General features: G+C 46.2%; 1 protein-coding gene across 2 annotated transcripts in view; it reads right to left on the bottom strand.

Moving 5' to 3' along the window:
- The window catches only part of GHR (growth hormone receptor), a 120264-nt gene that overhangs the window by 26823 nt on the left and 77765 nt on the right, over positions 1 to 15676 (bottom strand). The window contains exon 3 of one of the 2 annotated variants that reach the window (XM_081089003.1): positions 2545 to 2674. In XM_081089003.1, the coding sequence (XP_080945129.1) occupies positions 2545 to 2674 (130 nt within the window). Of the gene's footprint in view, positions 1 to 118; positions 353 to 2544; positions 2675 to 15676 lie in introns of those variants that run through there. The other variant, XM_081089002.1, reaches the window with a different exon arrangement.

Raw genomic sequence — 15676 nt, 5'->3', positions numbered from 1 at the left:
GGCTTAGTTCTAACTGAGCTGGCTCTCTGAGGAGCTGGAGTGGAAACATGAAACGGAGCCTCCAAAATCAGACCTCTCTCTTCTCTGAACACAACCCACAGATACTGAAAAGTGTTACCAAACATTTTCGCTTCCTCGTCCCGAACACATATCAGCTTTGGCGGCTGGCCCTTCCCTCTCCGCAGTGGCAGCATTAACAAAACAAAACAAAAAAAGAGCATTTGAGAGATGAGAGCAACCATCTCATCTTTGTGTGCCCTTTGGGGGGACATCCAAGGGACCACTCTCACACCTGGGAGGTAGGTAAGGCCAGGCCTTGTATGTCTTATTTGCAACGAAGCACCCCAGCTCTGCATTCAACATGTTCTTACGGGATACCAAGAGTCACAAACAATTGTAAAAAATCAAAGTCAATTTTGTAGCCCAGAATTGGAATTTTACATCATTATTATTTTAAGTTGTTATTCTATCACAGTAATAAAAATAGGCAGCCACCACGTTCTGCGTACTCACCATGTGCCAAGCACTGTGCTAAGGGCTTTTCACGTGTTAGCTAATAAAGCCCTCATCAGAAGCCATGAGGCAAGGCCCATTAGCTCCGCTTTGCAAACGAGGCAGCTGAACTTGGACAGACTGACCCATTTGCCCGCATCACTTGGTGAGCGGAGGCCAGAGCCAGGCCGCAGTGCAGCTGTTGGCCCTGAGCTCACGTCCTTAACTGCTCGCGGCACCTTCCTTCCCTCTCCCCGCTGCTCCGTGGGGTGGACAGCGTCCTGCGTGGGCGGATAAACACCACCAGCCTCGGAGATAGGGTCCTGTGAACCTTGCATCTTGCTTAAGCCCTCCTTGGGGTTTGGGTGGAAAAGAGGAGATGATGGAGTGCTTGAGCCCCCATATTAAATATCGAGCACAAAGGTACGGCTTAAGAGTAAGTAGTATTGGAAATAATGTCAGGTGAAGGGTAAGAAAGAAACGACTTGGGTGGTGATTATATTGAGAGACCTCTGTTTCACTGTTATTTTAAAGGGCTCCTGGCAAAAATAGATAGAAAAGTACTACAATCCCTTATTGAATTAAGTAATTTAATAGGAACATAGTCTATTTTTTAATGTAGAAACCAAACTGAGTCTTAACACATATACCTTTTCAAAAAACCCCCATGAGTTCCCACCATAGACAAGGAAAAGCAAAGCCCCCGCCATGGTCTACAGCCTCGTCTCACTCTGGCCTGGCTAGTCCTCCAACCCTTCTTACAGCGCTCTCCCCTCTGCCACCTGGCACCACCTGTGCTGCCTCCTGCCAAGTCGGCCTCAGGGCCTTCGCACTTGCGATTTCCCCCAGGTATTCAAGTGGCCTCTTGAAGTTTATTATGTCTCTGCTATGATGCACTACATTAGCGAGACCTCCTATCACCTCCTCGTTCAAAACATCACCCTAACTCCCTTTACACACTTTCACACACACTCACCCACACTTTCACATTCACACTCATGCACATTCATGCACTCACAAGTGCACACCCACACTTTCACACCCTCACACACTCATGCAGAACCACGCACTCACACATGCACACCCACACTTTCACACATTCACCCTCACACACTCATACACATCCATGCACCCCACATGCACACTTACACTTTCACACATTCACCCTCACACACTCATGCACACACATAGTCGCACACAGTGCTGACACTCTGTCCTCTTTCCGGCTTTACTTTTCTTAATAAACCATAGTACCAGCTGCCATTTTACTTTGCAAGGTTTAATTGTCTATCCTCCCTCACTGAAGAGGAATCTCCATGAGACCAAGAACTTTAGCTCTGTAATCACTGCTGTATCTCGGCACCTAAAGTAGTTCCCAACACATAGTCAGGGCTCCCTGAATATCTATAGTAATAACAGCACAATATGCTAATTAGACCAGACAGCTGAACGACCTTCTGGATGTCCTTCCGGACGTCCTTCCAGATGACCTTCTGGATGAAACCGAGGCTGTGAGGGCCGAGACCCTTGCACAAATTTCGTGCATTGGGCCTCTAGTCCTATATAATAAAAGGGTAATATGCAAATCAACCAAATGGCGGAATGACTGGTCACTATGACGTGCACTGACCACCAGGGGCAGATGCTGAATGCAGGAGCTGCCCCCTGGTGGTCAGTGTGCTCCCAAAGGGGGGGCACTGCTCAGCCACAAGCAAGGCTGGTGAGCCCAGTGGTGGTGGCGGGAGCCTCTCCCACCTCCACGGCAACGCTAAGGATGTCTGACTGATAGCTTAGGCCCATGGGGAGTGGGCCTAAGCCATCAGTTGGACATCCCCCAAGGGCTCCTGGACTGCGAAAGGGCACACACCGGGCTGAGGAGACCCCCCGCCCTCCCCCCACAGAGTACACGAATGTCATGCACCTGGCCTCTAGTTGTGAATACATTTAAAACATCCAAAGAAACCATTTCAATTCATACCACTGCCCAGGACTCAGCACACTTCAAGCAGAAAATCTATGGAGATAAAAGTCAGAAAGGCATGAAGGCGGTACCTTCTAATGTAGAACAGCTGCACGGCGCCTGGGCTCCCGAAACCATGATGCACCCCATCTGTCCAGTAGCACGAAAACGTCTCTAGTTCAGGTGAACGGCACTTGGTGAACTGGGGCCTCCCTGAAGAGTCTGCAGAATAAAAGGAAAAGGCACAGCATGAAACCAGGAGGGTCATATATGGTCTCAAAGAAACTCATCGAAAGTGATGGAGAAGAATCCCTTCTCCTAGAAATGCTGTTTTCCTAAATCACACGTTCAGAGCGTGTTGCTTGTCAGTTATTTCTCTGTCAGCCCTTGATTCCACGGACAAACCATTTTGTCTTGATTTCAGATATTGTTTCCTAGGGCCTGTTTGCTAGTAAGAAACCAGGGCTAGAGATGAGGATCTTGGAAGAGGAAGTTTATTTGGGAGGTGACCCCAGGAACTAGAAGTGAGGGAATGGGATTGGGGAAGGGGAGGGAGTCCAGCTGATAAAGTGTGTGTTATTCAGCTGGTTATCATGGTGGCTCCTCTGAGATCCTGTAGAAAGTGTGCCTCCCCGCTGTCCTGGACAAGAATGACAGGCTGGGTTAGGGTTAGGGTTGAACTGCAGACTAATCAGATAAGGAGCAAAACAAACAAACAAACAAACAAACAAAAAACAAAACAAGACAAAAACACTACCAAACCAAATCAAACCAAAACTTGACCATTTCCAAAATGGCCATGGAAGTCAGAAGAACAATGAGAACTGATATACAACATCACTTTGTCCCAGATGTGCCTCTCATCTGCGTATAGCTGTAGATTTCGCAGGTGCAGAGAGTTTAACCTAATATCCTATCATATAGGAGGCATTCTCCACTTCCCAAAATAGAGTTGACCCATCTGTACGCATAAGTTGTTTAGAGTTGGACATCTAGTTAATGAGTTTACTGGCTAAATCTTTTAAAAGAATGCAATTGTGAGTGACTTTTTATTTAAAAATCTACATAAAGAGAAAAGGCCCTGTCGTGGATGCTGTGGTCCCTATGTCCCATCTCTTTGCCCACCGGATGTCAATGCAGCCACCACTGCACATGGCTGGGCATACTTCAGGTGTCTGCCGAGGTTTCTCAGAAGTCGGGTGAGGACTCGGCCCAAGTGCAGGTGCAGTTGAGTTCATGGGCATTCATACCTCCAGGGCTTCCTTCAGCCAGTGGGTGATGGAAGCTGTGACACATGAATATGGCGAAAAACGTGTGTTTCCTTAGGCAGCACCTGTTACACAGAGAGGACCTGGAGAAATTCCTTTTCTTAATAGCTGACGCACTGAAAACGGTAATTTTTGGTCCTTCCAGAAAATCAGTGATTAGTAAAACACACTTAAACCACAACTATTTTAATGCCTGCAGGTTTGAGGAAAAAGGGTATTTCATTCTGACAGTTCTTTCACACAAAAGGTAAGAAGAGAAAGGCAGAGGAGAGGGGGTTGGGGGAGTGAGTAAAAAGGGGAAGGGATTGAGAAGTGCAGATTGGTGGTTGCAGAATAGTCACGGATGTAAAGTACAGCACCGGGAGTAAAGCCAATAATACTGTAACCGCCATGTATGGGGCCAGGCGGTACTAGAAATATCAGGGTGAAGGCTTTGAAAAGTATACCACTGTCTCACTACTATGCTGTACACCAGAAACCAACACAAAACAATACTGAATGTCAACTGTAATTGAATAATAGTTCTGTTTTCTTTTTTCAAGAAGAAGAGGAACTCCACTGCATTACCAATGGAGAGATCGGTGTGCTAGCCCTGGCTCTGAGACGGTCTGCCTGTGACCTTCCAAAGCCATTGTTTGGGGCAGAAAGAAGAGGAGGAGCAGTCGAAGGGGGAAGGGATGGTTGGAGGGAAAGGCCAACCTGACCTTCTCCAGAGCCGACCTTCTCCAGAGCTTGGGTGGAGAGTGACACTCAGCGGCCACCTGCCCTCGCACGGAGGACCTCGGCCGCACCACGTCGCTGCGTGGACCATCTGCTGTCAACAGCCCCACACACCTGCCCTCACCCCTGAGCACAGGCTGTGGTGGGAGGGACTGGAAGGGACAACCGTGCCCTCTGGCCAGAGTGCAGCTCAGCACAGCACAGCATGGAGCATTTCCTGTTGAGCTGAGCAGCAGTGGCAAACGAAGGGAAAGGAGGAAAACAGCAATGGGTCTCCGTGTGAGTAAGAACTACAACCTGTACAGACAGTCCAAGAAAAACAATTTCATAGGACAGATAAATAGACTCGAGACATGGTTTTAATCCTAAAGAAGGAGAGAAACGGTAAGACCAGAGCAGAGTATGGGATTATAGGTGCGTGGAAAATGAAAGAGGAAACACTGTAATGAGAGCCAAGCAGGAAGCTCATTGGGCCCGGCGACTTCTGGCCCCTTTTGGGTGGATCTGGGTTCTGCTCAGAAATCTGCACAGGCAGCCGATCTCGGGCCAGTTTGGGAAGCGTTGCCACAGCAGCTCGGTCACCCCGATGTGGATCAAGCGGTTACTGCTGAACACAAGCCAAAGTGAGGAAATACTTGCTGTCAGTGGAAATCGCTTTCATATGCTCTGAGGATTGCACAAGCACACGGGTCCGGCCAAGTGTGGAGAAACTGCTGTGTTCCTTCCCCAAATGATAAACAAGAGGCGGTCATCCCAGCGGTCAGTCCACTCCCCGGTCCTTGCCTGCACAGGCTTTGGGCGAGATCTCTGGGGACTGAGTAGCCAAAATGTACCGGGGATTGACCAATACCTTTGTATACAGCCTCTACGTTTGGGTAAAGCAACAGCATAGAGAGATCTCCACGATCCTGGAAGGTCTGATGAGAGAGGATGTGGACATGCGGTCCTGCTGTGGTGGAGAGAAGCCACTGCATTCAGCACAGCGGATTTTCCAAGCCCCCTTCTCAGGCAAGGACCAGATGGAAGGGGACTAATAACATGGTCACAGCAGCTAAGACTCAGGGGTGACCACGTGCCAGGCACTACCCTGCACATCACATGCGTTAACTCCCTTCATTCTCACAACTATGGAATGAGGTAGGTACTGTTATTCTCACCATCTCAGAGATCAGAGCACTGACAACAGAAGTCACATAACTGGCCTGCGGTACTAGGTTACCAAGAGCAAGAATGCTCATTGCAATTGGGCAGACAGTCTTACTTCAGAGTCTCATCGAAGCCATGACCCTCGTAGCCTTGAAAGTCTGAGAGTGGCCCTCGGGAAGGAATCACCACCCAGTATGCACATATTTACTCACGTGATATGTCAAAAAATAAACTATCTCAAGACATGCTAACTCTTCATGCCTGCAATGAACTCCGGTCTACTCTATTCCAGTTTATAAATGCTGCTGCCCATGACCCGGAAAAGTGATTTCCTAATGGGTCCCCACGTTCAGTTTGAGAGACGCTGCGCACAAAGCTCCCCTGCGTCTCTGAAAGTTGAAAATTAATGTGCATTGCGTTCAGAGCCAGGCAAGAGCGCACCCTTTACCGGGCACACGTTATGACATGGTCAACAGGACTGTGGTTTCCAGGTAACCGAAACTTATTCCTGAAATCCTTTCCCCCGCATATATATTTAAAGATTTTTTAAAAAAAATATATTTTATTGATTTTTTACAGAGAGGAAGGGAGAGAGATAGAGAGTTAGAAACATCGATGAGCAAGAAACATCGATCAGCTGCCTCCTGCACATCTCCCACTGGGGATGTGCCCGCAACCCAGGTACATGCCCTTGACCGGAATCGAACCCAGGACCTTTCAGTCCGCAGGCCGACGCTCTATCCACTGAGCCAAACCGGTTTTGGATAAAGATTTTTTTGATCACTAAAAAAAGTCAAATGTCACGTGACCTTTTTAATGGCTTTGCAGGGGGGCCAGGGATTATCATACGGAATTAGATGTGCGCGTGCAGAGGGAAGGCTGGCCTCTTCTTGCCCCCACTCTAAGTAGCTGCACTGCTTTGCTGGCGAGTTTCATGCTCTCACTTCAGCTTTGCTTAATTCCCAAGCAGTTCTTTCCTGGAGTGACGTAGTTTATGAATAATAATAACAATTCTCCATCTTGCGAGTTGCCTTGACAGTTGAGGAGAGCTACTGGGAAATAACTTGATGCTACTGGGTCACACCTGAGAGGACAGGCTCGGGGAGCCGGCCTCCTGGCTTCCAGCCCCACCTCCATCTCGAACGTCTGTGCGATCTTGGGCAACATACTTGGCCTCTTCAGTTTCCTCACCGGTGAAACGGGGTGCTGACGGACCTCACAGGGTTATTGTGAAGACCAAGGAGGTAATAATAGATGTCAGCCTCTCAGAACAGTGCCTTCCTCTCAGGACAAAGTAAGCACTGTGTACGTGTTTGCTGCTATCGCCGCCCTCACAGTCAGCTGGGGCTGTAGTGGATGATCTGGTAACTGCTGTTACCTAGGAAGTGCTGGAGATGGGCACTGTCACATCTGAGACCCATCCTCATTTCCCAGGCTGACGGTGACAAGTCCTGCGGTGCTGGTGAGAACGTCGGAAGTGGGTGAAGTGGTGCTGTGACAGCGTGCCCCTCACTGGTCACAGGGGATTCTCTGTGGCTGCGCTCCAGAGGGTCAGGGCTACCAACATGCGAGTTCTACACAACTGGAAGATGTCGCTGTATCCTGGCATATCAGTATTAACATGTAAAGAATCCCAAGCAAAGGCCTGCTCCGTGGTTCCTGAGAAACCATGCTGCAAGTCTAGAAGTTCCTGGGTGGGAGGAGACTCAGCAGCGACTCAGGCCCCAAGAGGGCGTCAGGGACGTTAAGAACGCTGCCTGATGCTTTCTCTGGTGACCTGGCGGGAACTGCCGAGGCCTCTGGGCCATGACCTTTACAGAAGCAGCACACTGACTAGGCAGTCTGAACTGGAATTGGAGTTCTGGTTCTCTCACTAATGGTTTACCCAACTCTCCCACCCAGAGTGAAAACAGCCAACAGGAAAATCTAAATCCCCAACCTCCTCTCCTCCTTGTCTGTCCAAACCTGTTCTCTGCTCAACAAAGAAAAACACCTTCCATTTTTTGGTCCTTTGGATTTTTTTTTTTTTTTTAGAGACATTCGCATCAGACATTCCATGTTTCAACTAATCAAGAAGCATTTATGCAGCAGCTATCATGGGTAAGACACTCTTTTGGGTGCGGTGGGAATTATAAAAATAATGTGTGATGCGGATTCTGCCTTTGAAGAGCTGTAACCGGGCATAGGAGATGACACCCGTGCCTGTGAGAATAGCTCACAGTGAGTTCACAGAAAGATAAGGGCTTTAGGGAGTCAGATGAAGTAGGGGTGGAGTGACAGAGGAAGGTTTCACAGAGGAGTAAGGAGAGGGCGATTATCTCAATCCGGTTTGCTGTGATGGAAAATGCTGATGATCACTGACCAAAAGCCCCCTGGACACGGCAGCTTCTTCACCTTCATAGCCTCCTGAGCCAGGATGTGCATTCTAACAAGATCCTGGGCGATCCGCACACACATTAGAGATTGAGAGGCATGGACGTAAGGCTCCGACTGCCAGCTAAGGACTCTTTCTAATGGGACCAGTTGTTCTCAGCTCCAGCTCACCTCAGAGTCACCCGGAGGTTCTTGGACCAACTACCTTCCAGAGACCTAATTTAATTAGATTGGACAATGCCTGACACAGTGTTATATGTTAGTTATATCTTTTTTTTTAAATTCTTTATTAGTTAAGGTATTACAAACGTGTCCTCATCCCCCCCATTAAATCCCCATCCTCCCCCCAGCCACTCATGCTCTCATCCCCCTGTTAGTTATATCTTTAAAAAAGTAACATGACTCTCAATATATTGAGTTAAAAAAAAAAGGTTGGGTGATGCCTGGGCATGGGTACTGTTTTAAATGCCCCAAGGAACTCGGGTGCACAACCAAGGTTGAGGTTCTCTGAATTAGAACAATGAGCTTCTCTGTTACTTCAGAAGTACAGTGAATTCTTAAGCAAATAGTACACTGAAAGGCCCGTCAAATGCTGAGTCCTGTGAAAAACAAACCAAATAAGGATTAGCAAGGTCAGGCAGCAGGCATTGAATCTCGGGAGTGAGGGGGGTCGGGGAGCTGGACCAAACCCCGTATAATGAGGACATTGGGGGTGTCCTGCTGGCTCTTGGGAGGCAGCGTGGTGGACAGCACAGCCCCTCTTGTGGGCGATCTTCCCGGGTGCCCAGGAAGGGCCAGCCTAAATCCCACTTGTGTGGAGCAGAAACATACGCTCACAGCTGCGTTTCAGGGGCTCGAACGCTGTAGTTCCAAGTGTATATGGTGGTGAGAGTGCAGCTGCCCTCGTTGCGGGAGTCACGGAAGTGAGTGTGAGATTCCCCCCTGTGGATCCTGGGAGCAGAGCCAAACCCGAGCCCCAGGATGGCCCTGTGTCCACACAATAGAACAGCGATGGTTGCCTTTGCAGGAAACAAACAGCTTCTCAACAGAACACATCCTAGCAGTCCCCGGCATGGCTCTCCTGCAGCAAATTTCCTAAGGCCTCCTAGTTCTTCCTTCATCTGCTCTTTCTGGAGCTCATTGTTGGGGAGATCTGTGTGCTTTAGAGAGATTCTTCTTGAACATCACTGATGTTCGACATCATCCCTGGCCTCCACCCTGGATGCCAGCAGCACTCGTCCGTGCTGTAGAGCATCACTTGAGGATCTTTTAAACGCACATGTAAAAGGCAGGGTCTGAGAATTCGCACTTTTGATAAGTTCCCCGATGCTGCTGATGCTGCTTCTGGTGACCACAGTCTGAGGAGCAGGAATTTCTATCTGTGCTGCCCAGTAAGGTAGCCATGACCTCCTGTGTCTATTAAGCATTTGAAAGGGGGCTAGTGCAACCAAGGAACTGAGTTTTTAATTTATTCAATTTTAATTAATTTAAATTCAAAATGAAAACAGCGTAAATATTTTCCCTTAAATATAACCTTATTGTTTTAGTAGGTCTACACTTCACTTTACTGAAAAATCAGTGGAAGATTATATACCAAAGTACAGAGCTTACCCCCAATTCAAGGACTCCATTCCAGCGGTCCACTCTCTTGAGAGAGCTTTTTTTGTTGTTTTTTTTTTTCATGTAGTTCCCAGACACACAGCAGGAACCCAATCTAACCTTCTGAGCAGAGCACCTAATATTCTAAAGTTGCCTCTCCTCACTTGCTGCCTGTGAATAGCCCTCTTTCCAATGTTAGACCCTTGGTGGGTAGGAGCAGTATGGAATAGAAAGAGCACAGGCTTGGGAGCAAGCTGGATTTACCTCTGAACACCAGATGTGTGCCTTGAGAGAAATATTACATAAAACTTCTAAGCCTTTTTTTGGGGTATTAGGCTCAGTTTACCCATGTGTACAATGAGAACAAAATACCTCATAGTTGCTGGACATCAAATCAGATTATTTATACAACGTGCCTGGCACACGATTTTCAAAAAAGAACTACCACCACCAGCATTACACAGAAAAAGCTCACCAATTTTTATGGATCAGTAGATCCTGACTTCATCTGTTGTGCTCCATGGAAATGTTTGAAATTTAACAGGGCCTTCTACATTGCAATGTCTTAGCCTACAGGCATGCCTCACAAGGAGAATCTATAGCACTGGAATCTATAGCACTGGGTCACTTAGAAAGGTACTTAGGACTAGCAAATCTTCTAATCCACCAAAATGGAAGCTACCTTCTTATCCTTGCACCCAGTCAGTCTTAAGTACAAAACAAATTTAGGTCAGAAGTAATGACCTCCCAAGGTTCTAAGGCAGGTTTCTAACCTCAGCGCTATTGACGTTCTGGCCAGACAGCTCTTTGTTGAGGGGCCTGTATTTGTAAGATGTTCAACATCATCCCTGGCCTCCACCCACTGGATGCCAGCAGCACTCCTCCGTCCCCCAGTGTGACAACCAAGATGTCTCTTGACATTGCAAATAAACCTCTTTTCTATGGGCATGGATCACTCACTTTAATACCTCAATTACAGATGCTCTGATTATGTTTATATATATTGCATAATTACATTGAAATTGAATTTTTACTGTTGGTAAGTGAAAACATTTTAATTAAAGAATGCACAAATGTTCTTTGTAACTCACTGGTTGAGCTGCCACTCAGAGCTAAGTTCTGCCATGTGCCCTCTCATTTCATCTTTACAACTCTTCTATAAGGAATGTTCTAGTATTACAATCTTCATTGTGTAGATAAGGAAACTCAACTCTAGAAAAGCTCGGTAATTTTTTAGCCAAAACACTAATTAATAAGCAGCAAAGCTGAGATTTAAATCCAGATTTTTCTTGCTTCAAAACTCTTCTCGGTGTGCTATGCTGTCTCTCAGTTTTACATGGGTTTTCTCTTTATGGTCATGATGCCTTTTTGGGGTGTTAGGTTCAGGGATTTATTGGCTTCCATGAGCTGTTAGATCGAAAACACTCAGGCTTAGAGATGAATTGTCCTATACCTGATTTGATATGGCTTTGTACTTCACCTTTTACCTTCATTATGTAAAGCAAATAGGAAAAGACCTTATTATCAGAACCATACATATTCCCTAAACAACAATGCCAGATCCCCTCATGGAAACAAGAACTAACAACAGTCCTTGCCTCTGTGAAATGTTCGGTCTGGTTGGGGAAATAAGATATACACATATGAAATGACTTGAAAAATGCAACATTTTAGGATACACTGGGATAGCTATATGGAACTATATCAAGAAAAGGAAGAGTTACAATAGACCCAGAACACTCCATCGAGAAGTTATCATAAGAAATGGAGAGACAAAAAAATGGAAGTGCAGTTTAGGAAGTTGATAATTTCTAACAGGTAGTACACTCCTAAGTTTGCCATCGTAAGTTAAGAGAAGAGGCTAGATGCATTTGGTGAGTACCTATTGATTCATCAATGGACAACATTCCACTGGGCAACGCTCAAGAAAACAGAGAATAAACATTTGCCTTTCCCTCATCCAAGTCAGAACTTCTCACTTCTAACCATAACCAAAGGTAGATAAACATGTAGAGCTTGAGAAGCAATGTTTATTTCAGACATATAAGAGGGTTCTGGGAACATGCCTTGGGAATTTCAAAGAGAAAATAGTTTATATGCAATCACACACTCTTTTTCTGGAAGCTGTCTTGCTCGTCACCATTTCATTTTACAGATGAAGAAAATTATGTCCAAAAAAGAGAAGCGAATTGCCACACAGCTGATAAGAAGTCAGGCAATGTGTCCTTCTGCTTCCATAAAGTGAAGTCATCACCAAAGTTGGATGACCTCTTGATTATTATGTATTTACTTCAGATCTACCGACCTCTAAAACCCTACCAAATTTCCACACGCCATGTTTATAGAGTGAACCAGGCTCGATCCTGAGCCCTAGAGTCTATGACAACATTACGATCATGTGCAGGGTCACAGTGGCAAGGAAAGCAGGTCTCTAATTAGGCACTTCCAAAACTTGTAACACACCAACGTGAAGAATGATTTTGAGTACAGACACTCAACCATGTAATGAGTTCAGAATTCTATGCATAATCAACCTACTTATTACACTAGATGGCAGCAAATAGGTGTCTAGGTATATGGTCAGTTAACTAGGAAATGGAAAACAAAACAAAATCACACTCAGATGGGCTCTAAGTTGGCCTGAATAAAGGTAAAGTTTCAACGAGTGTTAAGCTCTTTCATGTTCTCACAGATTCTTGAAGAAGTTGTGGTCATATAAAATCATCGTCCGCATTTGCCTCGCCCTCTTCCAAGTCAGGGAGGAGGTTCCTCATTACACACTTTCCTTACTCCTAGAATAAGCTTTTGGCAAAACTGATAGGAAGTAGACTTTCAAAATGGGGAATTATCCTAGAGACTATTTGGAATATAGATCAACACCTATTATAACTACTATTCAGTTCTGAACCTCTACCTTGGTGTATATTGTGCCCCTTTCAGTTATGAGACAGATTCACAATTAAAACCAAATATTGAAATAAATGTAACATGGACCCAACCTTCAAACTATGTTTTATGAACTGTGGACTTTTCATAAACTTTGGACATTAAATGGGGACTTCCCCCTTCAAAATAAGGAAACTTCTTCCAACATATGCAGGAAGTACTTTGTTCTATCAAATACTGCAATTAAATATTTTGTAATATTGCTTGGTTAAAGTTTATCAAGACTTTAAAATTTGTATGTTCATATATGTTTTATAATGAACAAAATATACTAGATCATTATACATATACATGGTCGGACAAAAGTAGGCTTACAGTTGTTCATATGGAAAATAAGCTATACTAATAAAATACAAAGATGCGAATTGACCATACCTTCACTATGCCCAGCAGCCAATCAGAAGAATATGCAAATTAACCCAACAAAGATGGCCGTTAAATTTGCATACTGCAGGTGGGCGGGCAGCGCGAGATGCTGCCCGCGGGATCTGGGCCTCGGATCTGTGACCTGGCAAGGCGAGGCCAGCAACGCCTGACACTGCCTGCAGGATCAGGCCTGCCATGGGCGACCCGGGGTGCCCGGCACGGCAGGGTGGGGCAGCAACATCCACCGCCCTCCCCGCCGTGGGATAGGGCCTGCTGTGGGCAACCCCGGGAGGCGGGGCAGGCACCGTGGGATAGGCCCTGCCATCTGCCATCCAGGGAGCAGGCCTAAGCCAGCAGGTGGTTATCTCCTGAGGGGTCCCAGACTGTGAGAGGGCACAGGTCGGGCTGAGGGACACCGTCCCTCCCCCTGCCAGTGAATAAATTTTTGTGCACTGGGCCTCTATACAATAATAAATAATAATACACAAATAAACTCTGTGTTGCACTTACTCACAACTGCAAACCTTCTTTGCCCCACTCTGTATATAATTTACAAATATGTAAATATGCATAGTGTGTGTTTGAAGATGGTTTTATTAATGGACATAAAATTCAAACTTCCATGACCTACAGCTGAGCAGATCCCTTTACAAGATAAAAGTGTAAAACGAGGCAAGAGGGCCTGCCAATGCCACCACTCAGCATCAATTCCAAAACTCAGACTCTGTTTCATTCTTCTCTGCTTTCACCCCTCCACAGGATTAACTTATCAGCTATACATTCAGGGCCACTGAGGCAGGGTTCAGACCAGGGCTCCTTATCCTGTTAAAACCCACTCTCCAAGTGCCTTCATCCTTAAAGGATGGGTCTGTTGGAAGCACAAACCAAGGGGAAAGGAATAATAGGAGGCATCTTCCCATCAGATACCACTCGTAAGCATGAGAATTACCAAAACTATGTTCACTATTTTGAACTGTTAAAGGAGAATGAGGAATGGCTTAAAAATGAAACATTGATGCAGGTATGAAGGACACAGTCTGGCATTTGGGAGCAGGCCAAGGGGAGTTTCCCTCCCGGGTAAGGGGTTTCCAGGCCCTGCCGGTTTTCTTCTATGTTGGCTCCCTTCTCTTTGCAGAGCTTGGCCGAGGCCATGATCAGTGGTCTGCATGAACTCTGCTACAGAAGGCACATCCCTTTCTACAGGTCAGTGTTCTCAGCCGGTAGTCCTAGGGGTCTGCTCTGCCCACACCAGGACACCTGGGAGCTGGACGGACACCCAGGTTCCTGGGCTCCACCCCAGACCTACCACAGCAGGTTCTCTGGGAGGGGCTTAGGAATGGCTATTTTTGATTCTCCTAGTTGATCTGTCTACTATTGGCCCTCCACTTTCAGGAACAACGTGCTGTTTTTTGTAACCAGAAAAGGAGAAAAGAATAGCTCAGAGGTTTTCCTGCTGGCCCTGGCCTCAAAGGGCTCACATCTGAAAGGCAGTGTTACGTTCGTGTGGTGAACTCAGTCAGATGCAAGACAACTTCTGGCTCATAAAGGAAATTAAATGCACAAATTGCATACATTTAAGGAGAGATGGTAAATCTTCATCTGGAAAAGAACAATGTGTTTTGGGTCTTTTGGGACATGGCCTTGCTCACGTGGGGGGCAGGGCAATGGGTCAGATTCTGCTAACACTGCATGCAACCATGTTCCAGAAACTCATACATTTAATGCTCCAGGCAACCACAGAAGACACTATTATCCCCACTTTGTAGATGGGGAATAAAAGACTCTAAGAGGCTAAATGTCTTACCCAAGTTTATTCAGCCGGTAAGAGGTAGAGGTAAGATTTGACCCAGATCTCTGAAATTCACGAGCACGGCATTTCCAACTGCCCTCTGGTTCTAAAATTCAGGTACCATTGGTGAAAACATGACAGAAAAAGTAAAAGTATAGAGGAAATAGGAAAAAAGAGGGGCAGGCTAGCGTATCTGTCCAAAAGGAAATATGCAGGCGTTCCTTTTGAACACTTAATAGAACCACAATATTTATACCCGAGGGGAGTAAAGGAACCTTTCTATGCTGGTGATTTAGAGCTCTGGAAGCTGTAGGGCAACACACAGGAAATATTCATGTGGTTTACTAGAACACAGAGTTCCCATCTTAAGAGAAGTTTTATAGGATCGTCAGCAGTGACAAGTGGTCAGGTCAGCTGTTGAGTTTCACATCGTCCATGGATGTGAATTAATATCCCCCTGGAGCAATGGCTCAGCACTGATTCAAGAAGCAACAGCTCTCAATTAGGAGCCCTAGCTGCCACTTCCTGTACCAACTGAGACTTCCTGGGTGGTCTCTCAGCATGCTGTAATTGTTAATGGACTCGAACAGGTCTTCACACAGAGCAGCACGATTCTTGTCCACCGAGTCAACAGAGCTGCATCACATTTGTTACCATGCCCACGACGAAATTTCACAAGCTTGCTTCTCCCCCTTGGTTTTGCACTGATGTTTTTGTTTTTTTTTTAATTAATCAACAGGCACTGGCTGACCAAACCTGGGTCTAGAACAAGACGGGGTGGTAGAAGGAGCTGAAACTTTGCAGCCAGAGTGCCCTGAGTTTGAATCCTTGCTCATTGGATTTTAGGAACATAACATCTTTTCTTGTAGTCTGAGTTTCCTCCAATTCCATGAAATAAGAGTGGTAAGAGTAATCTTGCCCTGGCCAGTTTTGCTCAGTGGTTAGAGTGTTGGCCCATGGACTGAAGGGTCCCAGGTTCGACTGTGGTCAAGGGCATGTACCTCAGTTGTAGGCTCA

Source organism: Myotis nattereri (assembly GCF_964212035.1).
Source record: "Myotis nattereri genome assembly, chromosome: 4".
Taxonomy (NCBI): domain Eukaryota; kingdom Metazoa; phylum Chordata; class Mammalia; order Chiroptera; family Vespertilionidae; genus Myotis; species Myotis nattereri.
The sequence above is the reverse complement of the archived record's forward strand: the minus strand, read 5'-3'. Positions and strand labels throughout refer to the sequence as shown.